This window comes from Echeneis naucrates, chromosome 10 (assembly GCF_900963305.1).
Source record: "Echeneis naucrates chromosome 10, fEcheNa1.1, whole genome shotgun sequence".
NCBI classification, from domain to species: domain Eukaryota; kingdom Metazoa; phylum Chordata; class Actinopteri; order Carangiformes; family Echeneidae; genus Echeneis; species Echeneis naucrates.
In genome coordinates this window covers 9,700,117-9,727,606 of record NC_042520.1, presented here as the reverse complement: position 1 = coordinate 9,727,606, position 27,490 = coordinate 9,700,117, and the positions used below count along the sequence as shown (strand labels likewise).

Genomic DNA, 27,490 nt, shown 5'->3' with positions numbered 1-27,490 from the left:
AGATGCGAATTAAAAGAGGAATAAAAAAGACTGGATGAAAAACAGAAGCAAGGAGAGGGATAGATAGAGAGAGAAAGAGAGTCAGAGCAGTCTGTAGGGATGCAGGCGGGGGAGGAATGTGGTTTCCATGGCAACCAGAGGAAGGCTGAGCTCTGGGTGTCCGTTCCAGCTCTGCACTGCAACGGCCCTCGCCTCTCAGCCGCCTTGCTTTCTCTCTCCAGCCTCCCCCACTATATCTTTTTCTTTCCCTTCTATCACCCCAACCCCCTTCACTCCCTCCATCCCGATTCCTGCGCCTCCACAGCTCCCTCACCTTCCTCCTTCATGTAATAGCGGGAGTCACACACACACACACACACACACACACACACGCACACACACACACGCACACACACACACGCACGCACACACACACACACACACACACACATATTCCATATCATCCACACCAAAGTCAACCTGTACTGTCACCATATTCTAATGAGACATTGTCATACAAACACAATGAATGTATCAGCTAACAGCCTGCATTTCCCTCTCTTTCACCCTTACCAAGCCCCTAGATCCTCATGCCTCAACCCCCTCCACTCACTGCACTAGTTCTGGGCTCAGCTGAAAAGCCAACGCCTGCAGCCCCTGTGCTGCCATGTGCCACTGGTTGTGTTGTAATGGGGAAGGCTTGTGAACACAAGGGCTTATTAACAATCCTGAGGAACATGACTGGCCTATGAAATATGTCTCTATAATAAAGTATGCGGATTGTTTGTGTCACCTATGTGAGCAGCATGGTTGACCACAGTCCTTAAAGAAATAGGTTTACCTTTTAAGAAATATGCTTAGATGATGAATACCACTCTTATTATAAAATGAGAGCCAGAAAATAGTTAGCTTAGCATGAGAAGACTGGGTGACAGCTGGTCATCTAGCCAAATCTAACAAAAACATGATGCAAATTATCATTACAAGGTGTTGAAACACTGAAATGTATATTATATGTTTTATCTTATTTTAAGAAATAAATATTTTAATACAGATAATTAAGAATTAATAACAAAGATAGTTTTTTGGCAGACCGAGGTGATTCCATCAGATCAAACAAAAATTCTCAGACTTCCTTGACTGCTTTATGAAAAAGCAGTCGTATCTCACCATTAGCATGATGTTCTAAAGGCCATCACCCGTTATGAAAATTAACAAATGTTTCTTGATGCCAAAGCACTCTCTGTGGAGAATGTGCAATCATCACATCATCGGATTCATTAGTATCTGCTTCTCTTAGCAGCAGCTGCCTTTTCTGATGCCTCCACAGAGTCACTGGGGAAAGGCTGCATTCAGGGGACCTCTGGGAAAAATCATTTTTGCTTTGCTTTACTCACCTTTGGCATGTCTACATGGGAACGAGTCACCAAGCCACAAACTTGCTCCACTTTGTGAGGGCTCCTCCTGCTGGTCACTTTCACCCGAGACACACCCTCCTCCTGATCCTGAAGGACGGAGACAAGAACACATTAAATTCCTAAAATTATTCAGCAATGATCAGGACATACTCATGGATGCCAAAGATGACAACCACTGCCAGCATCTTAAAAGAAGGACAGAGTTAGAGACAGAAACAGTTAAATATATTGCAAAATATGCTCTTTTAATGTCCTAGAGCTTTTGAAAATCTCTCGTCTCAACTCACAACTTCAAAAATTAAAAATATTTGTTTATCTTTCAACAAACAGAATATTTTTTCACCCATGTGGTTATGAGAGAAGTATTGTGTAAATATATTAAGTACTTAGCAACAAGAACAAAATCAGATACTGCATCACATATTGATTGAGACTCAATCAATATGTGCACTATGTGACTAGTCATACTATTAATATGAAGTGAGAGCCAGCAGTCAAGTCACTAAACTTAGCATTAAGACCGGAAGTTCCGCCTTTAACATGTTGACTCTTCTTTGGTGATACTGTCCAAAAATGAAACATAAATATGGTTTTTTTATGATTTTTCGAGCAGTCCTAGTCTGTTACACTGAATACCAAGACTCTAGAAAGCCACTGAACAGAATCCGGCTAAATATATTTATGCTATGCTAAGCTAACCAGCTGCTGTCTGTAGTTTCACCTTTAGCATGTGGTAATTAGAGCTGCATGAATCCTCCAACAACGAGAAAATTATTAAATACATCTTTAAAATGCTGTTCACAACCAGCACTTATCTGCATTTAAATTGACATGAATTTAAAAAATAGCCAAGCAATGAACATGTCGCAATAAAAGCAAAAGTCTTTTGAAAAATCAAACATATTTAACTAACAGTTACTGGAATTTGGCTATTAGTCACAACAATGTGCTATTTTTTGTGGAAACAGTCCCTTGTGACAATACTTCGCTCCTTCTCATATTTTAGTCTAACAAGACAAATGAATCTGGTATTATGGAGCAACAGTTATTTAAGTAAAATCCCAATAATTTACACCATGAGTGTGGTGACGGACAAGAACACAATGTACAGTTATTCACACAGCTTGAACCACACACTCCCTTCACTGACAGCAGAGGGCAGCCTTTAGAGCAGCCTGTCTCTAGTACAAAGTTGCCAAAAGTGTTAAATGCAAACCAGGCCCACTGATTTTCCAAACAAACGTTGCTTTCTCTCTCAGCTGTTAGCTCCAAAATAAAATGAAAGCTGCCTTTGTGTTTATACAAACACACACACACACTCCTCAAGCATGCAGGCAACTCCACCTGGCAACCAAGGGGAATTACATTAAAATAAATAAATGTATTCATAAATTTATTTATGAAGTGTTTCAGTTTCTTGTTAGCCATGACTTTAAGTTTTTATGATCACAACTACACAATAACATCAAACATACAACACACAACATTCTTACAATTAAAATGCAGGTTACTTTCTAATCTTGCATTCAGTAAAACTATTAAAAACTGCATCCAGTCTTCTTTCATTTTTTTTTCCAAAGGAGCTATTCTCCACTCTCACCTGCGACTCTGCACCAAATCAGGGAATGTGCAGACTCATTTAGTTTCCCTCCCATCCTCCACTCAGGTGACAGCATGGCTGGAATACTGATGAGCACCTCACTGGGTGTCCATTAAGCAGCTCTTTCTCTCAGTCTCTCTAACCTCCCACTATAGCTGCTGCATCCCTCCATCACCTTCTCTCACTCTTTAGGACTGTGCCTACTTCAGAGGCAGTTGGGATCCTGATCCAGAGGATCAGGAGCCATGCCGCATTGAATTAGAAGCTAGACTGGGTGGATTACAGAAAACACTGAGAGGAGCTAAGGATGGCAGAATAAAGTTCAAGCCACAGTTACAGTTTGTGGTGTAGTTTCTCTGCCATGGGAGTGAAACAGTATGAGCAAATTTGATTCATACTGTTGTTCTTTGACTTGCTTGAAGGCGACTTTTGTGGTTGCCACAAGGTATGCTACAAGATGATGAAGTAGCTCAAATAAGCAACTATTAAAGAAAAATTATTGAATGTTGATACAATGAGTTGAATTATTTAAATAGAAAGCGAAATGAAAATAGAGCAAAATGCAAAACAGTTAAAGGAATAAGCAGTTAAATTGGTTAATAGACACGTCTAAAACAGACACAGGCACTGTGTTCAATCAATAAATGGCTAAAATTACTAAAAGTAACTCATCTTAAAAGACACATAAAAATAATCATTAGTATTATGATAGTTACCTGGTTACTATAGATAACAGTGTTCGAATAGTGCCCAAATTTGGAAGACAATGGGTGCTGGTTAGGAAAGAGTACTTGATGACATTTTGGTTCTTTAGAAAATAAAAGTATAAAAGTGCGTGAACTCAACATTTGAGGGCATTATTCTAACAGATACTGTCCTTCATCTTTTTCTTTTAACTTTTCATAGGCAGAAAACATATTGTTAAATGGCCCCTAATGTTCTTTAAACAATGTTACAAATGAATGAATACTTCTTGGGGTCTTGTGTGTTGCCAATCAACCATTAGCTGGACAACACCATTTTATGCCTAAAGCATCCATTTAATACTGTCTTGTCAATGAGAAGTTTATTGCTGTTGCTCTGTTCAACTAAGCACACGTAATCCAGTTCAGACTTAGCACACAAATTTCAAAAACATATTGCCATTAAGTGATTGAGTGGATGGGGGAGGGGCACTGTTAAGCATGAAAGAATAATGTTGGATTAAACTTTTTTTTATCTTATGTGAGGATTGACTTGCATAATTTCAGTTTCACCTTTACATTTTAAGGCTAACACCTCTAGAATGCAACACTTAAAAAACAAGCATATACACAATATACAAGCACAAATACAATTATGCAAGGATCCATTTATTGGGATCCATCATTAAATATACAGTACAAGGCAGCGCAGCAGGGGTGTCACATACAAGTGACTGTGGATCTGACTAAGAGTAACCCAGTGGTTGACAATGCAGTCACTGTGGCTACAAGTGCACACTTCCAGGAACTGGTCATTGATGACTGAAGAGCCTATCTACCCTCCCAGAGGTTAAAGATCAGCTATGGGTTATTGTATTGCCTTATTGTCTTATGAGAAGATTTCTCTGTGGCCAGAGCAAATAAGATTAAATTAAAAAAGATGTTAAAAGGACACACAACAATAACTTTGAGCATGCACTTTTTGTGGGCCTGTGAGCTTTAACATGTTAAGGAAATGTGAACATCAGAAGGAACTGCTAATTTTATATCAATAAACATTTACAGGGCAATACACCTGTTTTTCTGATTATATTTTAACAGTAATATTTTGCATCAATAAATGACAACAGTAAACTCTGAATGCCCTGCTGCTATTTTTTGCTGTAGAGGCCTCATTAGCCTGATATTTCAGTGGAAGAATCTAGATCAAAATTGCACACATTGTCTTGAATTAAATTCAGCAAATTAGATTTTGGAAAATTTGAACATAGTAATTAAAATCAAAATTTTGTTTTATTTTGCAGTGGCACAATGAATTTGCACACTGTTCAACACAGGTCCACTAATGTTGCATAACTGGGTGCACTGTGTAAAGAAAGGGTCTAAGAGAAAATTAAATTACGCAATCGTTAGAAAGTGAACAACACAGAAAAAAGAACACAGAAAAGTGTGCATATTGAACCACAGAGTAGGGAGTGGATTTATTGTAATAGTTCATCTGCTATAAAATGTACTTAGAAGTCCTCACCAAACGTCTAAAGGTTCAATGCTACAAAAAGCAGCTCCCTTCACTCAGTTGTTTTCAGTGTCCCACGCTAAAAATATTCTAAATTACCATGTGACTGCAAACACTTACTATAATGAAAAGATTGGCTGACTTCATGAAAGCAACCCACTGATGAGCAAATGCTCATCAACGCTCGCAAATCAACGTTCTTTTGACTCTGCCTGATTTCCTCTTCTCCTTCATGTGTCCCTCCCTCCAACTTTTTCTCTCCCTGACACTCACTCACCAGGTTGAAGTCATAGCTGCCGTGACTAATGATACCATTTTATCCATGTAGGAGTGTGAGGGACACAGGTATCGGCATTGTGTGAACCAGGAGGCAAAGCAGCCAGGGGAACACAACGGCACACAGCACTAGATAGATTGTAAACATTTTGTATATTTTCTCTTTAATCTATAACATGAAGCAAGAAAATTACCTCCCACGCATCTTGCCTGTTGTCGTCTTTTGCAACAGTTTGCTGTGTGTTTTGCTGCAAGGTCACCTCGTAACACTCTTGAATATCTGTGAGAAAAAACAAAACATTGATGAGCTTTTTTTCTTTACTTCAATCATTACAAACATCAGATATAAATTAGCCTGTTTTTTTAGCTGTATAATCATTAGTCTTTTCCACAACATCTAAAAGTGCACCATTTCAGCTATGTTCTAGAAACTGCCAATCAATCAGGGGCACACTGGGAGATGTCTCTTTTCCTCTGGGGTGCAGCAGGTGCAAACATGGAGGTGGGAGTTATCTGTTTACATGGAAGCTGCCTCCACATTATAAAGTGTTTTTCTTATCTCGATGCTGAACTAGATGACTCCGACTGAGTAAATCATGAAAGTTGGTGTCTTAGAGGCCCATACTTTATACTATTGGAATAACATGCATTACAAACAAAAAAAATCTGCTTTCCTTGATTCTTTCAGTTCAACATAGTACATCAGTTATGCTGTAGGCCAGGTTGAGTGTATTTGCACTGAAGCTCCATTTTAGAGTGAGCTGAATAAATGTACACACTGCCCCCTAGTTGAATAGTGGAAAATCCAAAGCCTGTGTCATGGCTTGATTTGAGTAGGAACAAACTATTACATGAAACTCATGTATGATGATGCTTCAACATGTATGTAATTGTATAGCAAGATAGATTGAATAGCAAGAAACGTGTCATGCACACATATTTTTTACATAGATGAGGTTTGAGTTCTTGCATTACACAGTGGCATGTTCACAAACACAAAGCCAACATGCTCATGCTCATTTGGAAGGAACATTGTTTAATTGGGTCAGAATAGGAGTGTTGGCGTTCATTATTTAGTAAATACAGATTTCCATCCTAAATTTCACTACAATCTATTGGATGTCCCAACTAACAACATGGCAAATAATTTCATAAACAACATCTGAGGGTGAAAACAAGATAATCAGGTTCTTCCAAGAGGGCTGTCCCTACAGTTTGCACATGTTGTAAAGTACCACAAGTGCAGATGTTTTCGAACATTCACTCTCTCTCAAGTACCACAGAACACATTGACTGACATTATTAATATTGACATCCCAGCATGTTCCTCAAAACCCTGTCTTTTTAATGTTTTCTTCTTTTCATATTGAACTCCTCTGCTATCCCCCCTCATCTACTCGTCTGCACTCATCACCTCTTGGCTCATTACACACCCATGTCCTGTGGTCACCTATTGAGTGGCAGCCGCTTGACGAGAATGCACTGGGACAATTTTGCTGATGTCAAACAAATGGGGCCTGGTTACTGCACTGCTAGCATAAAGAGGTTGTCTCTAAGTTCATCAGCTTCCCAAAGTTCAACGCTAGGGCGAGCAGGGCCACAAGACAGGACATCCAGGAAAACCTGACATATTTGAACTTTTTTTTTTTTAATTGAATCTTTTATTTAAACAGACACACAAAGATCATCCTGAACTGTGTGTTTGTGTGTGTGTGTGTGTGTGTGAGACTGCGAGATAAGAGTTAGTACTTCCCAACAAGGCACCAGGAGAACAAAAGTGTAAGAATGGAGCATGTGACTCATCACTGTGTCTGAATATAGAGGAGTGAAGCCATGTGTGGGAAGAGGAGTTTGTTGCCCAACTGACTAAAGCGCAACCTCACTTACACAAACTTTTATGCATACACATACACATCCTGTAGGCTTACCTGCATGAAGATATTTACATATAAATACCCTCAACACTGACAACTCTCATTATACTAAATATTTTTCTATTTCAGATACACAATTACAATGAACTATCCAACTTATAAAATTACCAAACGTACATTATCTTTCAAACCTTAAAGCAAAGGAGTAGTTTGAAAGAAAGGAGGTTGTGGCTCAGAATCAATGGTTTAAGTCAGCGTTTCAAAGTGTCCTTGATTGTCCATCGTGCATCGTATCATGTGTGAATGGGTGAATGTCACTGCCACTGTAAATAAGTCAAGAATAGAAAAGAGCCCAGCTAACATTCATGTCAAAATCAGAATCAAAGAAATGTTCATGAATACAAGCTCACTGATTAGTTTGTAATATATAATATGAAGTATCAATTCAGAAAAAAAGACCCACCTCTTCTTTTTGGCTTTTAATGTGAGTTAATTCGAGCATTTCAATTGTGTGTATATTTAGAGTGTGTTTATACTTGTTATATTGTATACATTTTAAAGACTGTTTTGATTTCCGTTTAAGTTGCTTGGCTGGGTTTTTACAATTCTTTGGTCAACTGTGGTTGTTTTTAATATGCTGTAAAAATAAATTAGACTTTGAATTTTGGCTTTTCTACAAGCCCAAAGTATTGTATTAAGTATTTGATTGTTACCTTTTTCCTTGAATCTGCATAAATTTAGAAAAAATTATAATTTATTATTTTTGACACTTACCATGCCAACACATTAACACCTTATTAACATCTTATAAAGTTGTTTGCAAGCAGTTTGCCTATTTACACATCAAGCAGACAAGGAACAATATTATCTTTAATTTGGAGTCGTGCTTCTGCCCACTTGACAAATGTTACTCCAATATTCACTCTTCTTTTAGTTCTGGTTTCAGAAGATATCTTGCTCACAAACTGCTATATTCTTCACTAAGTTCACCAGCTGGTCACTAACTTTTTCTGTCATTCAGCGATGGGAAGTCGCTGTAGCTGGAAACAGGGCAAAGGACAAAGAAAGTTGTGGCCGAAACAATGTGCTCAAAAGCTATGATGCATTGAGGAGAAAAGTAGAAGCAAGTGACAACTTTCCCATACATTTAGCAATTGGCCAATGACTCATTTAAAACTACTTCAAATACATCATGAAGTCGCTGTCTGTTAAGTCATAGAGTATCTGCTCAGCTGCATATCAGACACCTGCTTTCTTTCGCACAACTAACACATCGTTCATCTATTCCTGAAAAAGGTAACAAGGTAGAAAAGCGCTCAATCAGGTCGTAAAGTGTTTTAAGATCACAATTCACAGTAACACACAGTAGTTTTTTTTTTTTTAAACATCTGTGACTATATATATATATATATATATATATATATATATATATATATATATATATATATATAAATAAACAACCCAACAAAAAACCTGTTCCAAACCACACAGACCACATAAATTCCTGGCCATGGAACAAAATACATATTCCAAGCCAGAAGTCTCTTTCACAGGACATACCCCAGATCTCTTTTTGATGCTGGCACTATTTTGTGACTGCCTGGTCAGAGCACTGAGCCATTTTGTCACAGTCATAGGGGGTTTTCCTACATCTTCTCTCAATCCTACAAAGACTCTGCATGCAAGGCCAGTTTGTTTGTGTTTCTTACAGGTGTCTTTGTCACATGCCTATTCAACAGGACTGGAGTCATGTCTGTATTGCCTGCTTGGGTGAATCATATAAAAAAAAAAGAAAAAAAGGTGGCTTTGGTTCTTTTTCATGGAGATGAGCAAACCACAGCTCACTAGTGTAACACATTCTTAGAAAAATAGTCCACAATTTTAAAGCAGAGCAAACAATCCACCCCTTTGTCACTGCTTCAATAAAATATGCCCCAGGCATTTATAGTCCTCTGTAATTTAACATGTGTTTGTCCGTATGTGTGACGCAACTTCTAGTGAGCAGTCCCATGCCCCAAAAGCATATTTGTACACTGGAACAAAGGGGTGGATGCACGGTTAAGGCGACCATTGTTCGTGACTGTGCAACCATGCAGGCATCCAATCGGCTGGACTGTACTTAACCTTCCCACACTGAATCAAACAACTCTTCATTTCCCACAGGACATCAATGTTACAAAAAAATACTGTACTGGGGTGTTGCCAGATCACTGTCTAACTTGTATTAACTTGAGTTTTTCAATTGTATAGTTTTTGTAATTGTATACAATTCACCAATTGTATATATCACTATCAGCACTGCTCTCTTTGCTCTTACTCTCCCCAATTTCGAAAAACACCACTGCAGTGACAAAATGGTCAAAAGAGGACATGACATCCAAAGTAAACAAAACTGGAAAAGATAAGAGGATGAGTAATGTTTATACTGCTCTGTATTCCTATCAGTGCTGTAGACTGTCTGCTCCTCCACTCTGCCTTTTCTAATGAGAGCCATATGCTGAATCGAGGGCGAGGTCTCATCCTGCACCTTACATGTACCAACCATTGGCCTCTACTTTACAATTCCCTTCCTTCTTCTTCTACACTTAGAAACTCCACATATGACCCAGAAAGCCATGAGAGTTGAGGAATTGACTTTGCATGGCAGCTCAAAGCACTTATTTTCTTATTTTCCTATCCACTTCGGGCTTGGCGCTGATTGAAAGTTCTTTCAGGAATGTTTGGAATCCCGATTTTGAAACATAATCCTCCCTCTGTCTCCCACACTTAAACCAATAAAAAGACACATAACTTAGAAGTTACTCGATGAAAATGTGCTTAACATCAATCTTTTATACAAATGCCTTTATCAACACTGATTGTACTCTGCAGAAGTACATGATTAAGCTGTAGATACCTGCAGATACCTAACAAAATCTATTTAAAACATGTTGTGCATTATTGTGTCAATACCAGAAGAAATGGATAACAGTGGAGTGTTTTTATGGCTAAACCTCCTTCAGAGAGACACATTCTGAAATCTCCTCAGAGCATGAAGGAGTCGCACTGCTCAAGGACATTTGAGCAGGTTTAATTTTTAATCACACTTTGAGGGAAAATTTGGTCAAGGTGAAATTGCTGATGAGTACAAATGGTAATGCTGTTATATAATGCTTTGTTTAACTGTTGCTTTCAGCTGACTAATACAATCAGTCAACTGGTCAGTTTATAAAGACTGAGAACTTACAGTCATGATATCAGCCAGGCATTTAACACCGGCAGGTGAGTGCTTTGAGTTAAATGAGCATGCTAAAATGCTAACAATTACAATGCTAACACACTGACGTTTAGCAGGTCCATTTATAACTTTAACATGAGCATGTGAGTTAAAAACTAGCAATTTTGCTCTAAAGTCAAAGCACAGCGAAGGCCCTGGGTCAATTGTTTGTTTTTGGGTATGATCACATCGATGGCTTCATAAAGTTATTTAATCTGCTGATAGGGTGAAAGGAAAAGAGAAGGGATAACCAAAGTAAGTCATATACATCCCACTCAGACAATGAATGTATTTAGAAAGTTTTCTATCAAAGCATCCAACATTTGTTATTATGTTTCAGTCTGAACCTAATGAGGGGAGTGACTAAACATTTTATTACTGGAGCTAGCTTGGCTAAAAACATCTTCAGATTATGGGTAAATCACTTAAAATGTTGATAAAGATTGTCTGAACTCAATGGGAAACTGTAAGACAGATGAGGGTGAGTTATGGATAAAGGCACAAAAGGATGCACCACTCATGCAATGATTGGGTGAAAGAAGGCAAAAGTTCTCTGTTGCATTTCAGGTTTTTCAAATTGGGCAAAAATAATTCCATACAACTTATTGGGCTGTTGTTTTTAAGTTTAGTTTTGATGAGAAGCAAATAAACTGCATCATTAGTTTAGAAAAAAAACATACTGTGTTTTTTCAATGGCTGCCTGAGCAGCCCTTCCCCCTCAGAGTGAAGCAGTAGGTCAGCAGTAGCAACTGCAGACTCAAGGGCAAGCATCATTATAAAACGACTGTGGTAATTAGAAGGACCACTCAAGCATTGATTAAACTGAAGCTATGCCCGACATCTGTTTTAAAAGGAACTGGGATTAAGGTTCACACAGGCTTCCCTGACCTCTTTGCTAAACACCAAACTTGTCATGGATGTGCAGCTGGTTACAATGACTAACAGAGACTTCAGTTGAGTTGCAGTGGAAACTATTCACACTGCAAAATATGTCTAGTAAGCAGTAGCTTTTGGAACATTACTATTACTTTCTGGCAATGGTGAATCAGCTGTTGTGTTCAGTATGTAAGGTCATGCAGAATTTGGTTTAAACAGACTATTTTGTAAAGGGGAAAAAACTCATTTATAGTCTCGCATTGTAGCATGTCTGACCTTGCAGAAACTCAGTCTATAGATACTTGTATGTGGCTTTATTGGGATTTCATTACAATCTGTTACAGGGGGTTGTTACACAGCAAACCCTTGTGAGGTCAACTGAAAGGCTTTTTTCATAAGAGGTAATTGGGAAACATTTAGACTCAGTTAACTTCCCACACAAATTAATGCAGCCTTCCACTGTCTAATCCTCTTTCTGCCTGTAGCTAGCCACACAATAACAGAACCAAAACACACAACATCTCTATTACTCAAGAAGAATGAAGTTGAAACAAAAACAGACACTGAGAAAAATTTGATGCAACTTCAACTAAATGGTAAGGTTTCGAAAGACTAACTCCTCCAAAAAAAGCACTTTTACAGTTTTTGTCTTACCAAGTAATGCCTGGAACAGTTGGCTTCCCAAGATGGCTGACACTTTACTCACACTGGACTTCAAGGCCTGCTCTTCTGGACTGGTTAGGTTTGCCTGGTATTGTCTGAGCAGCCCCACTGCCCGTTCTGTGTCTGCCTCAGAAAACAATGACATGTCTCAGGGCAACAGTAACAGAAAATCTATACATATAGGTCGGGAAAGACTTTATAGTCACTTAGGATAAGTGAGTAGATGTAACTATATATTATCTTATGTATTATATTGAGAAAGCAATAGCATCTATCTCTTTAAAACACCTAACATGGAGTCAGAAAAATGTAATTATGATATAGTTAAAACTGCAACTTTTGATTTATCTTCTTGAAGAATAAATTACAACTTATTTTCTTATGTTTTGCTTATTGAATGTCAGTAAACGGGGAAAGGGAAATAAGTTGCTAGCCCAACTGATATTTTTAAAATCGTATCTAGTTAATTACAATAAGACAGCAAGACAAATAAGAAGCACCAATCAAATGAGCTTCTAGACTAACCAATAAATTGCAAAGCCCCGATATTTTCTATTTATTTTTGTTAAAAATAATCAACTCTGTCTCACTCAAAATAAGATGACATGTTGAGAAGGCGACTTTATTTTCCAGTAGCGTGGACATAACGTTAGGATGATATTGATGGTTTTGTACAACATATCATATAACAGCAGTGATTTGTATTGGCCTGATGTCTGTTGTATTTTCTGCACAGCACACAGAAGGCTTTCTCTCTCTGGGTGCTGTGCAGCCGGTCGTTGAACCCGGTGGGTGGTGAAGATCACAGCAGATATGGTGCACATCACGGAGGTAAATCTACCACTTCTCTGTTTTCATACCTGTCCACGAACATTTGGGTGGAAAAAAAAAACAACAAAAACTACTGCCCGGAAGTTGCACGATTTCAAGCAAGTCTTCCATCTTTTCAAGAACAAAAGAAAAAAAAACCTGTATTGTAATTCTCATGGGATTATAGCTGAGTGACTCAGAGTTACTGGGTCAATGAAAACGTGTGCGGAGTAATGAGCAGTCACGAACCTAAAAACTGGACTTCAGCGGAGGTTTACGATCAAACTTAGGAAGTTTAAATTTAACGGTACTCACCATATTTATGAACCATGCTGCGGCCAGCTCGACAAGTTATGTAAATAAATAACCGCTTTGGTGTGACTTTTGTTTTTTGGTTTGTTTTTTTTTTCCTCTGAGAAGAAGTAAGTAATTAGAGAAATAGGCCGTGATAATTACGCAACCACAACTGTAGCTCCTTCTTCACGAAACAAGTGGGATGTTGAGTGCTGAGTCCAGTCGTCGGGCACTCCCCGCTTGTGTGAAGGGTTTTTTTTGGCCCACACCTCCCTCAGCTTCGGCCCTGACAGGACGGGATTGTGTACTTCACGTCAACTTTTCCACAAACTTGGGGCAAAAGGACCCTGAAGGGTGACATGTTCTTCCTCCTCCTCCTCCGCACAGACAGACGCCTCGCGTTGCTTTAACGGACACTGTGAAAAAAAAAATTATTACACTTTTAAACTGTGACACCTACTGTTATCTGACGGTATTTGTCGTCCAGCGTCATCCGCAATCAGCCTGTTTTCACTTTCACGGTTACATTTTCTCCTGCTGAGCTTCAAGTCGCCTGTTTCGATTTTTCGTGTACGCGGCGCCATCTAGTGGTGCGTTCAGGCGGCGCTAGAAATTAGCGTTCTAGCTAGTTCGAGCTAACGAGGAGAGAGCTACGGTCACCGTGGACTGTGTATGTTCGGGAGAAAGTTGGGCAAAGTCCGAGGTCCTGATTAAATAAAGTACCAGTCACTTTGCGCTGAATAGTATAAGATTTAGATTGAAGAAACAAGGTAAATATAAGAAAGTTGACCAAAACGCAATCGTTTTCTCCCCAATTTTGCTTTAAACTAACAGTTCGACGTTGTAGTTTCTCGCTGTTGCCGTTACACACCTGAATCGCTCACCCAACGGCAGCCGCCACATCAGTTGCATTGTGGGTAATGAAGTCATCTGGTTTTGGCTTCTCAAGTAACATATATGGACAGAAAGGACGATGTTACAACCGTGTGTGTTTATGGCCATGTTTACAGTAACTCCAAGAAATATCATATTTACTGAATTACAAACTGCAGTCTTTGTTTTCCTGGAAGGCTTATATTAACACAATGGACCTAATCTCTGCCACCGGGACATGGATGTTTGATAACTACAGCAGATTCAAAAAACTAATTGAAATTGATACAGTTCGGTTTTATGTGTGTGTATTATGTGCGATCTCTTAAGTTTCTGGATATTATGTTCAGGTGTTCATGATAAGGAATTGGGAGGGAAAAAAAGCATTTACAATGAATGTAATGAATGAATAATGAATGTTAATTTTTTAGACCCTTCAAAAAAAAGGAAAGGAGGATATCTTTGTATAATATTTCACCTGGTTCTAGCTGAAAAATGGACCTTGATTAACTCAACTGCACTAAACTACTGTTACTAAAGAAATTAATTGTCAGACTCAGTGATAAAGTAAATAATAGTTGCTTACCATACTTTTGTGATGGAACCCTGATTTTGGATTTAATGGCACTTACTCAAAACATAGACATATTAAAGAATTTTAATAAAACACAAGTTCAACACAACCAAACACAATATGAACTAATAATAAAAACAAATAATCAACTTGTGTAAACCAATATGATATGGGGAAAACCCACATGTCCAGTGTTCCTAGAACAATTACCAGAGAAACAAAACGTACTGGTAGTTCAGACAGCAGAGGTAAAGACACATATTTCCAGAAGTGGTGACACCATGAGTTTGAAACAAATCGAAACAGCAACAATAAAAGAAAACGGTTACAACATAAATCTATATTGTAGTTATACAATCAGAAAAAAGCGTTTATACATTCAGCAGCAACCAAAGAAACCCAGTTAGGCAGCTGAACACATACAAAAGCAAAAAGTTAAAACAACTTCCATGGCTTCACAATCAACTGCTTGGCAATTCACATTAAACTGTTTTCTTCCTGATTCAGGTCCAAATCTCTTGGATAGTGCTGACAAGGATGTATTCCCATTCTGGGTCTGAAACATCTGGAGCAGGACTCAGTCTCAATCTCAGTCTACGCAGTCTGTAAAAAGGGAGCGAGTTCTTTCTCGTTCCAGGCTGAAGTATTGTCTCCTTTTTTTTCTGTTTGGGACAAAAAAGTTCACAAAACATATCATTCAAACCTTAAACAAGTGTTTTGTCCATCTAGCCATTATTCATACCAACTATCCATGCAGATGAGAAATAAAAATGGTCTTGAATTTTAATCATCAGTTGTAAAATCAAACATGTTATATTTAATGCCCAAATGCCAAGATTGTAAATAGTCGTAGCTTGTCTTTTTAGTGTTAGTATAAAGTACAACTAAATAATGAGTCCGTTATGAAGTCAATCGACAAAATTTAGCAATTTTCAAAATCAGTTAATCTCTTTAATTAAGGGAAAAAGCCACATTTTAGCTTTTTTCAGAGTAGCTTTCTTCTCTCATTTAAAAACTCATGATAATTGTGTTTTTAAATTTTGATAAACATTTATAGTTAATAACTGATTGTGAAAATAAAGCTGCAGTTGATTTGAATGAAAAATGTTAGTAGCTACAACCCAGATCAAAACTTATTATACCTCTTTTGTGACACAAGCTGCGTGTTTTCCTGGGAAATACGGTGAGGCTGATGAGTCAGTCTTTTCACTTTCATGGAAATTTTTTTTACAATTTATACAAATATATACAGCAAATATCTGCCCAGCTTACCTGTGAAAGCTGTAGAGCCCGATCATTATCAGAAAAGACATAAAGTCTACTGCAATCCATATAATTGTGTATTTTTTATGAGACTGAAAAACACAAAAAGGCATTATATGGTTTAGGTGTGTCACTACTTCTTGAAAACACCTGCCCAAACTTGTCCCACAATAAATGCTTATTGACTAGTTTGTATTGCTCTCATGACGGTGACATCAAAAGAAACTAGAACATGGAGGACTAAATGATATATTCACCATAATCCAGTCAGGGTGGTCTACATCTTTAAGTAGGTGGCAGGAGTTTGTGGTAACAGAGCTGGCGCCTGCACACCACAGCAAAGAAAACAGCCAACGCTCATTGACCGTCCACAGATTAACTGAAACATTCTTCCTGCGCAGATCTCTGATTGAAAGAGGAAAGAGTGTATAAACATATTACAAATAAAATAGAAAATGGAATCTCTGGAAAGCAGTTAGTAAATGTATGTCTATGCAGGTTCGTATCTGCATGTGTCAGTCTGTATCTCTGTAGCTTTGTACACAGTACTACAGCTGTGTATGATGGGGTGTGTGCATATGAATGTTGTTTATGTAAGTTTTTCTTCATTTGAAACAATATTAGATCATATTGAATTCATTTTAATACTAAAAACAAAGTATATGAATCGTGAATCTTGCAAAAAAAAATGAAGAATTTATCTGCATGCACACATGAATATCCAGTGATTTAAAACAGAAACTTCATGACATATTTTTACTACATTTAACATTTAACTGTGAACATCATGAATCTGAAAGCTGAGTCCCTGCTGAGGGAATTCATTTAACACTGTTTCAAAGCATGTTGCTACACTGCTTTTCCTTCTTTAGTTGTTTTTTTAATGGTTGGTGTGTTCATCCATTAAAAAAAGCATTCACTGGCTGGGACATTAGTTGAATCACATTCCCTGGAGGCCAATCCTGCTTTTCTACATCCAGCGCCAACACTGTGTCTCAACATGCTTCGAACACACTTTCTATTAAGACACTGCTGCCAACTGCTTTGTATAACTAAATAGAAAATAAATCTATTTTGTTTCATAATTATGTTTTACCTGATTTCTTCTGCATTCACCTCGTTGTATCTACTATTCAGGTGGTTTCCACCTCTGTTATGCATTTCTGTCACATTTTTATAGACATGAATGAAACCTGGAGCAGTCACATTTACAATTTCTCTTTCCACTGGAGGAAGCCAGAAGATCTATAAAAAGCAAAATAAAACATCTTCACAAACTTTGCCTTGTGAACTATTGAAATCAGTTTCATCCATTAGCATTAGACTCACCAGGTTTTGCTTAATGCCTGAATTCAAGATGACATTGATTGTTTCATTCATGTCATATTCCTGGTTGGGACTATACAGGTCAAACATCACTGAGATGTTGTGCTGCTCAGCGAGGTTGAGGAGCTTAAGTAAGGAGGGTATAGTCTGATTTTTTGCCATTTCCTTGTCCTCCTCCGAAAGCTGGGACACTGAATGGAAAGGATCTGTCTGCAAAGTCCAATGATACTTTTTGTAACTGCAGTATGATAAATGAAACGACATCAAGCTTTATGAACAAGTGTCAATACCTCCCCAAGCATATTGACAGTTATGAATCATGTACCATAACTTGTGATATATTTTTATCTACCTACATAATGTGCTATCCTACCACAATTTCTGTATTTTTATATTATCACAAATCAGTTCTTGGAAGAAGCTTTGCACTTTCATTGTTTGCTGTGGACTTGTTCTGTTTGACATAACAATGACAATAAAGAACTTTGAGCTTTGAAGTGCGTCGACAAACATCCTTTAAAGTACAGTAACAGTAATCCCTCACCTTTATGAACCATTCACCTGCATTCAGACTCTGTAGTTCCTCCCAGGTTAGGTTTCCGCTGTAGTTGAAGTGTTTGTTGGGAAATATCTCTTTAACGTCTGTTGTTCTTCGCAGAAACTCAGATTCATTGTCGTGCATCAAGAAGGGAATTCTGTCTTTGCTAGATTCAAGAAACAATGAAATTTGTGGTTGTGACAAAAAAACTATCCAATTGTAAAGTTGGCAGTGATCAAGCACCTAATTGGCCTTTATGGTTTCACTCATTTCTACCATTAAGTTACCTTTGTACATGGGCTAAACAAGAAAGAAAAGCTTGACAGATGTAGCAACAGGATGTAATGTTGGTGGGGCTTAGTGAAGGCTCAGGTGGGATTATAGAAATCATGTATAGTCCCACTTGTAAAACCAATTATGTTAACAAAATCCTCTCTCCTTCTCTTTAGCCGCTAGAAAAGTCTTTCAAACATGAAACTTTTTTTAACCATACCTGAGCTGTACATCGGTCTCAAAGGCTTTCACGCCACACGCAATGCTCCTGTTGAACGACATCATGGTATTTTCTGGAGCCAGCTGAACACAATGAGGACAGATGGATGGTGAGACACACTCATGTGCTCGAGCTCTCAAACCTTCCTAAAGCTTTACGAAAGCACATGTGTTACATTGGTCTTATTGGTGGCAAAGGCAGAGCAGCACAGTGTATGGGTCGGTCCCATGCCTGGCCGTCTGTTCACACCTGAGTCATTTTCTTGTATTTGGGCACACAAGGAAATGTCCACATATCGCATCAGCTAATTGAATAGAATTGTGTGTAACTTACAATTTACTTCAAACAACATGAGATAATGATATTTGTATGGATTTCAGTGATGTGATTTACAAGTATACAAAGAGTTTGACTTTTGGGAAATCCACCGTTAGGAGACACTGAGACTTTCTTATCGTTCCATAAAAGATTAAACTTCAGCCAGAGGATGCTTAGAATAACGACTGGAAACAGCTAGTTTATGATGGAAAATATACTTTAAAGCTTAAATTTAAAGTAATTCTTCAAGGTGGTGAATAATGTAGTTGGATGTAGTTGATGTAAATTTTACCCCTTCAAATGATCTTTGAATAGTAAGAGCTATACCCAAATCATGAAAGCTCTATCCAGTTCTAACAACACTGGGAGGAATGGACCAAGTGCATCCTCAGCCTGTTGTCATGTTAAATAGGATGCTCACCATGGGTGCGCCTCTGTGGCCAATGAGCTTTGGTTTTTCCGGTAATTCGTCTAACTCTATCAGACAAGGAGACTGGATGAGCAGGGGACACAGGAAGATGGCAGCTGAGACGGCTCCAAAGACCACGACAATAAGGACCTTGGACCCTGTTGGGAACAAAGGTGACATGATTAGACAATACCTTGTAGCTATTTGCATTCACATGGTTTTAAACATAAGTCCTGCACAGTGGCATGCGTAAACAACAAGTGTTAGTTATACAGAGGTAGTCACATAAGAGGACTGTTTTTAGGGTTTTCCTTTGTAGGCAATCACACCTGAGTATTTGCATAATTCTGTGCATCGTGTTTGCAATACAAATGGCCTGGTGGTGAAATAGCCATTCTTCCTTCCTGACTGAGTTGCAGGGTTTCATGTGTGATTGAGACTATTCAACAGGGTCACAGGACATCGGATACAACAATTCTGATATGAATTTCAATAATAAATTAACCCACTTAATCAATGATAAGGAATAAGACTTGCTGACAGCAGTCACTGAGAACTAGCATTTTCATCCTGTTACATTAAATACTATATATTACATATTATTATGATACATTCTGCTTCACACAAGAAGCAAATTATAGTCGACACAAGATGTCACCATCCTGGGTTTCCAAATGCTTTTTCTTAATTTATCATATTTTAATTCACCCCAGTGTTATGTGAGATTGCATACTGAAAGAGCAAAGCAGTTCTTTCTTGAAGCTATGTATTCCTTGTAAAAACCAAACTAACCAAATTTTCATAATGAGTAAAATGTTTTTCAAAGCAGAGACCATGGCTATGCTTGGTAAAACACGTTTCTGTGTGTGTTGGTAATTGCTTGTGAGTCATGACTATGTGTACTCTAAAGTAATGGCTGACACATACCATACTTGGCTCTATGATAGCATTCGAAGACGAATGGGCTGAGCAGCGTCAAGGCTCCAACAAAGCCGAACTGCAAGAAAGGAGCTGTGGCCTACCAAGAGGCCACCACATTGTATATGAACAACACTGGGTGGAAACAGGGACTTTAGAGCCATGTAAACATGCATTAACACTGTCAGCGACAGTCCCACACACAGAGCTCAGCTCTTCACAAGGGGCTGTGACTGTACCTGAAGTGAAAGATGAACAGTTGACCATTCCTCCCTCCAACCAACGCTAAATCCAGTGAGCCCTAAAATAATTACTGCTATACCAAGAGAGAGGAAGAACTGTATATGGAGAAAAAAGTATTACATTTAGCAAATTGAACGACCTAACAAACTTTTATACATATGGACCAGAACTGATCAGATTAATGTTTAGAGTACCTTGTGAATCCAGTGTAAGTTAAGTTTTTCTCTTAAGGCAGCTTGGAACAGTACAAAGAGCTGAAATGAATAGTGACAGTTATATAAATTACAGAAATGAATTTTTAATCTGTGGTTTAGGAATGATGTTTAAAAATCAAACAAACAAAAAACTTAATTTAGCTACATAAAAAATTCTCAGGACAATTAACCTCCCTCATGACTATCAGGATTAACTTCCTGCAGTCACCCCATCTTACCAGTCAAATACAAGACTATAGTATCGACAATGTATTCTCACCAGTAGCAGAGTGCAGTAGCCAGTTAACACGGCAGAGACGATGATCACAACCATGAACCAGTTTACCCAAAGTTTCAGTACTGTGAAGCTTTTACTGACAATAGAACAAAAGAGGGCAACACAAGGTTAGCAGAGTAGAGGTCACCCATAAAGAAAGAAAAAGAGGGAAAGAAAAGAGAGGATTGTGGGCTTTTGTGCCACAATGAATGTGGGTCATGTGTGAGTATTTGTGGTTACTCACCAGTTAACGTCGTCTCTGTCATTAAAAGTAACCAGACAAATGTACAGCCAACAAAGCGAAAGCAGGGAGACCAGTACGACAACTGAAAACCAGCAGCATGGTGGCTAAAATATAAAGAACAAAAAACGCATGTGGGAGACTGTTAATTAGGATCACAATCAATATAATGAGTACAGCGATAATGAGTTTTTGTATTATTTTGTGTGTGTGACTGTGTACGTGTATTAGTGAAGAAGGCAGGGTATGTGTGTCTTAAGAGGAAATTTACTCTGTAAAGACAAATGGAAAGATTCCAACATTTTTTTCATACTTTTTTCATACCTTACATAGTACTCTAGCAATTCAACACCAACATCTCACCTTCAGTTTCTGATGTCTGTGGTGCTAAGTTATAGACTGCCACCATATATCCCCCTGTTTACAGGCATGTTAGAACCTGGGAGTTTACATATTTTTCTTGGCACACAAATGCATATCAGGCATTTTATAATCTCTTCATTTACTGTGCTTTGATTTCCTAAAAGCACATGAACAGCCTTGTCTATAAGCTAATCAGCTTTAATTTCAAATGCATTTAAAGCACCAGTATCATGACAGAACAGTGCACTGCCATTTCACCTGCTGGTCATACTGTATTTCTAAATCGAGTCCTGAGGAATTTTGATCCCCGCTTACAGTTATTTGTAAAGCTTCAGTGCTCAGTGGAAGAACAGTGAACCCGAAAAATGTAATTGACAAAATAACATTGAACAGATTATTCTGTAAATCTTACACTCTACTGTGCAGGACAAAGCAAAGTTGACATAAATCAGAACTTCAAAATCCTTTTCATCAGTGATGCTCATTGAAATAGATGTAAATTTAAATATGCAAACAACTGTGGCTGAAAATACTCACTTTACTGGTAGTGTCATTGGAGCCCCGCCGACGGCAGCAGCTAGACATCACTCCTCTTCACTCAGTGAAGAAAGTGCAAATCCTGTTCAGTGCAATCAGGACACCTGATACACGCAGCTCGAAGATGGATGAAGAGAGCCCAGTTTTCTCTGGATACCCTGGAGAGGCCCAATTTCATTCACCTCTCTGAACCTATAAAAGTAGTGGGAGAAAAAAAAAGACAAGTGTGACAGAAAGCAAATAGGGTGGAGGGGAGAAAAAAGAGGTCCTGTGAGTATTAAGGCAATCCCTGCTCAATAGCCTACTCAGTAGAGCCTGTGTGCAATGGGGGGACAGCCAGTAGAAGCCCTTACAAAGGCACCATGGGGTATTGAGTGCAGTGCACAGACCGGGCTCAGAGTGAAGTCACACTGTTCAAGCCTTTGCCTAACAAACAGCTTCAGTGACAGTCACATCCACACACAGAGAGGCGGCGGAGGAAAGAAACTGAGTCGAAGCAAAGAGCGAGCACTGTCTAAATACAAACAGAATGTGCGACACTCCATCGACACAGATTAGGAACAGAGTTTAAGGATTTGGATTACAAGAAATGCTTGTGCCATTTTCATCGCAGGACTGCGGGAAAAGGTCACTGAAGGATTTTTGGGAACATGTTAACACATATAATTTTGCTGCACCTAGTTTTGGTCCCATGGAAAAAAACATTCAGGAGCAATGTCACCAAACAACGGGCACATTGAGTAATAAGCATTGTCAAAAGATTCAACACAACCAACGGTTTCTGGTTTGACTTGCTCTGACTTGGTGATTTGCCAATTTTCAGTTCAGGTTTTGTTCAGTCTTGTTGATGCCTTTGAGGTGAGAAACAGAACTGAGGGTTAAACTCATTCCAAATTGTAGAATAAAATGACACCTGACTATTAGGTAACTTGCTCCATAAAAACAATTAGGAAGAAAAATATCAGGTATCAGACTGACAAATCTAAATACTGCATTCATGATAATGCACAAACTGCACGTCAAGAGGAAGCATTGCCCGAGCTGAAAGTTGATACTTATGGTAAAAACCATAATATGAATAACAGCCCCATCCAAAGGGGACCAGATGACCAAGGGAATGCAAAATATCCCGTTGCAGCTGAAGAACAATAATATATTTCTTGGTGGTTGAGAGCCTAAAAACAGTGCCCCCCTTATGTCTAACAAAGACGACAAGATATCTTTTTTTTCTGTAATGATGCAACTGTCAAACTCAGTTGCCTACACATGAATCAGCAGTAATAGTAGAATGATATAATTTGACCCTCTGACTAACCCCACATTAAATAAAGTTGCAAAGCTTAGATTATTTAGGATAATAAAAGATAAACAAGCACGTGGCAAAAGAAATGCAATGCAGTGTTGCAACAAATCCTGATGAGCAATAAAAAAAAACAACGAGTGGGAAGAAATCACACTCACAATCCATAATTTCAAGTAGATCTTCCTCTTGGACCAAAAATAATGTTCCTCCTCTTGTACCAAGAACAGTTTTGCCAGCAAATTTGTTTTCAATTCAATGACCACTTATAATTAATATGTCTGTTACCAAGAAACAGCTATGTGATCTAACATATCCTTTAAGATAAAAAAAAAAGGAATTTGGCTGATAGACTTATTCACATCTGAAACAATTAATTTTCTTCTTCACAATAAAAAATTGCCTGGTGTATCAGTGGCAACCGTTTATCATCAAGCATACTAGTTTTTTTAGATAGGGAATAATAATGCATCTAGGCTTGAATTTCAACTTTCACTTGCATGTTTGTTTGTTTTTTTCGCTCCTGTTTTCTTTGAAGTGCTCTGCTCATAGCCTGGTCACATATTAGAAACACTGACTGCTTTTCCAGCCCATCTTTTTAGACTGGCATATTGTGTTGAACTTGATTTTATTTATTTATTGTTGCATTTTTTCCCATCAGTTTTTGACCCCTTGTTGTAAGGTGCCCTTGGGTGCTGGTAAAAGCTTTTTTGAAAAAGAAAAAAAAAAAAAGTATTACTATTACAGTTGTTCAATGACAATAATGTTCAGTGACCAAAATTCTCCGTCGGTACAATAAGTCATGATGCGATGGCTGATTCAAAAAACGTCGGTAATTTCCATGTGACTGAACTGAAAGTCATCTTTCTCATCAACCTGTCAGTTGATGTCAGAAGATGTCCAAAAGAGAAAATGAACCTTCAATGTCGACAATTATGTGTAAATGTCCCACTCAGTGGTGTTCTTAAAGCGCAGTTACTCACTGATCCGTCCTCCGCAGCGGCAGCAGCGTGTGTGTATCCGTGTGTGCATCCTTCTCTCTGTGCGGACTCCGTGCGTGACATGTGTGAGAAAAGTGTCCCATGAATGGGAACGGGATCAGGGTGTAGCCAAACAGAGGGAGGACCTAACGGCTTGAAATCAGGTGGATGTGCCCACCTTCATAACCCACATTGACACACACAAACACACACTGATAACATCCGTACTTCCCGTCACTGCATGGACTGATTTGTTTTGTGTGTGTTTCGTTGTTTGGTTCCCTGCTGCCTTGGACATCCTCAATTCTGCCTTCATCGTCTCGCCTCAGTATGACCTGTTAGATATCCCGATGAAAAGTTCCTAATAAACTTTACATTGGCCTGTATACGGTCTCTAGTCTGTGTTAAATCGAACCATTGGGGACTTCTAAACTTTTCAAAATGAAGTTAAATTAACTTCCTGGGGTGAAATCCCTCTGGGTGGCGTTGTTTTCATTTTGTGCCCGCCCCAATCACAATTTAATAATCGGTTCATCTACAGTAGTCCACTTTCCTATCAAATAAGCAGGTTTGTGTGTATATTTTTTCAAAATTCAATATTCCCAATGTTTGAATATTATAACCGTAATTACTAATTAATTGTTAATTGGCATTTTTTAATCATGTATATTTTAACGATCAGTGTTTTTCAAAATTCCCCATACTTATCAATCTCTCAGAATCTCTCAGGTTCTCAGAATCCAAAACCTGTTGGCCCACTGTTGAGTAACAGTCATGTTCATGTCAGAGTGAGTCATTCATCGAGAAGAGGTTTCAGGAGGGGGCAATATCTTTCTTTTCGTTTCTCTTATTACTTCTGAATGTGCGATGTGTTTGGGTGCTTGCTGTGATTGTAAATCATTAGCAATGGTGCTATGCCGGCAAAAATGCCTGAATTTACTTTTGTCAAAGTTAAGCAGTGAAAGAGTGTCTTCCTTCTAAATGGCAAACAGAAAACGGTTCAGGTCTGCTTAATGGTGATGAGCTCGCTGACACCAAAGACCTGCGCTCACCTGCAGAGACTCAGCTTCCAAACTGTGTGTGACTTATTTCCTGCCACATTAACTGTCTGTAAACTCACCTGAGCCTTCAACCAGGAATGTTTCAGTAAGTACCTGTCTAGGTGGGGTCAATGACGACATTATTGGGCCAAAATCCACGCTCAATGCAGATTAAAATATGTATTTTATAGCCAGTAGTAATGCAATACATCCAAATAATGCATCCAAAGTTACTTGGAGTGGTAGTAGGAAAAGGTAATGGATCAGGGTGGGTTCACTCAAGTCAAGAATCGGCATGCTACCAATAATTTTAATTCTTCAGAGGAATGTGAGACGCCCAGTTGCTTGTGGCTGGGACTTCATTCTTTAAAATGTTACAATTTTCCCCTCAAAGTCCCTTTTTACCCACAAAATATATAACACAGGAAGAATAAATACAAAATTCCTAAATTAATATGACAAATACAAAAGGATTGAAATGTCGAATTAAGATAACATGATCATACGCAAGCTAAACCAGTTTCCTGACATGGGAACTTACAACACTTTTACATGTCTGTTCAGTTTGGAAGATTATTTTTAGTGCAATCATCAGTGCCAGGGGATAGAGTGAAATTCCATTTATTTATACGTTATGTTGGGTTTGAAGGATAATTGTGAATGGAACTCAAGCAACCATTCAAAGATTTCCATCAGTTTTGATTGTGTCACAAACAAAATCTATTGATTTTAATCTTGTTGCATCTTTTACCATGACTGTTGTTAGATAATTTCTTTGCTCCATAGTTGAATTTTGGGGTCAGCAAGATGTAAGAAGATGAGGAGTGATGTTTTGAGGAGCTTTATTTGAAGAATAATGTAACTCACTGACGGTGAAGTTTTTGAAATCTCTGTAAGAGCTGATGGTTTTCTGCAGTGTTTGACTACTCTGCTTCACCCCCAATCCCTCCTGTTCTTCCAACTTCTGCAACTGTCAAAAGTATGAAATTATATTCTTCTACTGCTGACAAAAAGTTATATACCCTTGCTCACTAACATCCAAAACTTTGAGTATTTTAGGAGAGAGAAGATTGTCAAAGAGGGCATTTTGTTTATTGTGCTTTCCTTTGTATTTTCTGATCTCACTGAACATTGGAGCCAATTGTTTGGACGGATAGTAAAAATGTCACTCATAGTTTCAAATCCTGATGTGTGATGTAGTTTGACCTGTTGGTGGCACTACAGCACCAAAGGCACAGATTTGAACCTTGGTGATAAGTGGCATCAGCATCCGCAATCACTGAGGATTTTCCAAACATTTCCCATTAAGGCCTGCCCCAGACGCCAGTGAAAAAGAAGATGAAGCAAGAAGGGGTGGAAATACAATAAGCGCTTATGCTGCTTTGCTGCTTGCCCCAGAATAAAGACAATGTACTCGATCAGCTGCATTAATGGCCATTCCAGCCCACTGCGCCAGGGCAATTATGGGTAAATTATGGAAAGAAGTAATAATCACAATGAGCTGAAAAAAAAAAAACCAAACAAACATCAAAGTGACCAGAAAAAGATGCTATTAAGATGAAAAATGATCAACTTCTGTCTGTGATGTGTGTAAATTCATTGTTAGGATGGTTAATAACTGACTGCTTGGATAAAAGAATGACAGTACAGTAAGAGTAGAGTAAAAGATTACTGGTTTATGGACTGTTTGATAAATTTGGGAACAAGTTATTTAAATTTTATATTTTGTGGGAAAATTAAAAGTTAGGTTCTCACAAGAAGCAATAGTAAATTAAAGTTTTATTATGAAATCAACTTAGTTGTATTGGATGGCAATCAAAGTTTTTAAGGTATATTCTGAATTCAAGTTTAACATGGAAGGATTTTATTATACATTTAAGAGTAAAGGAAAACCCCAATGCATTTCATTTTATCCTGTAGAATTGGAATGTTAAGCTAATGTTTTGTCAATAATAAAAATCAAACATTACACATGCAGCCCCAAAGAAATCAATGCTTTAGAGCAGGGGTGTCAAACTCATTTTCATTGAGGGGCCACATCAGCATAATGGTTGCCCTCAAAGGGCCACATGTAACTGTAAGACAGTATAAATGTAACCAAATGTAATACATAATAAATGTAACTAATATAACTCTGAATGTATTACTTCAAATTACAAATATTACATATGCATTTACATAGACCCCGAAAAAGAAAATATATATTTGCTAGTTGCTTTGTTTTAACATAAACCCGTTTCATTTGTCAGGTTAATAAACCCACATTACTCCACCAATCAACGATCAAACTATCCAAGTGAATAAAGAAAAATATCATCCAAGAGCAGTTATGACATTAACTTTGTTCAAAACTTATTT

General features: G+C 38.1%; 2 protein-coding genes across 7 annotated transcripts in view; both read right to left on the bottom strand.

Moving 5' to 3' along the window:
* The window catches only part of dlg3 (discs, large homolog 3 (Drosophila)), a 70,547-nt gene extending 56,782 nt beyond the window's left edge, over positions 1-13,765 (bottom strand). For 3 of the 5 annotated variants that reach the window (XM_029513337.1, XM_029513338.1, XM_029513339.1), the window contains exons 1-4: positions 13,706-13,765; positions 12,133-12,268; positions 5,667-5,752; positions 1,377-1,484 (exon numbers count right to left, since the gene is read on the bottom strand). In XM_029513337.1, coding sequence (XP_029369197.1) covers positions 1,377-1,484; positions 5,667-5,752; positions 12,133-12,268; positions 13,706-13,738 — 363 coding nt within the window. In that variant the 5' untranslated portion in view covers positions 13,739-13,765. Of the gene's footprint in view, positions 1-1,376; positions 1,485-5,666; positions 5,753-12,132; positions 12,269-13,266; positions 13,659-13,705 lie in introns of those variants that run through there. The other 2 variants (XM_029513341.1, XM_029513342.1) reach the window with 1 other exon arrangement.
* Positions 13,766-14,758: 993 nt separating this feature from the next.
* On the bottom strand, positions 14,759-24,269 carry gdpd2 (glycerophosphodiester phosphodiesterase domain containing 2). 2 transcript variants are annotated; one of them, XM_029513016.1, is made up of 16 exons: positions 24,096-24,267; positions 21,813-22,004; positions 20,916-21,019; positions 20,675-20,768; positions 20,395-20,454; positions 20,197-20,295; positions 19,967-20,057; positions 19,052-19,197; positions 18,313-18,395; positions 17,826-17,985; positions 17,285-17,491; positions 17,052-17,200; positions 16,213-16,360; positions 15,965-16,047; positions 15,835-15,863; positions 14,759-15,354 (listed from the first exon to the last, which is right to left on the bottom strand). In XM_029513016.1, the coding sequence occupies exons 2-16, from the start codon at positions 21,858-21,860 to the stop codon at positions 15,287-15,289; spliced, it is 1,569 nt and encodes a 522-aa protein (XP_029368876.1). In that variant the 5' UTR covers positions 21,861-22,004; positions 24,096-24,267; the 3' UTR covers positions 14,759-15,286. The 2 variants fall into 2 exon arrangements, with proteins under 2 accessions (XP_029368876.1, XP_029368877.1); XM_029513017.1 differs by lacking the exon at positions 15,835-15,863 and having other exon boundaries at positions 24,096-24,269.
* Between the last annotated feature and the right edge of the window lie 3,221 nt (positions 24,270-27,490).

What these genes read in the sequence shown, in the direction of transcription:
- gdpd2 (XM_029513016.1), bottom strand. Translation starts at nt 21,860, where the DNA reads ATGTCTAGCTGCTGCCGTCGGCGGGGCTCCAATGACACTACCAGTAAA. An exon ending in CTGTTCATCTTTCACTTCAG is followed by an intron (nt 20,058 to 20,196) that starts GTACAGTCACAG and finishes GCCTCTTGGTAG; the next exon opens with GCCACAGCTCCTTTCTTGCA. An exon ending in GGGCTCTACAGCTTTCACAG is followed by an intron (nt 15,864 to 15,964) that starts GTAAGCTGGGCA and finishes CGTATTTCCCAG; the next exon opens with GAAAACACGCAGCTTGTGTC.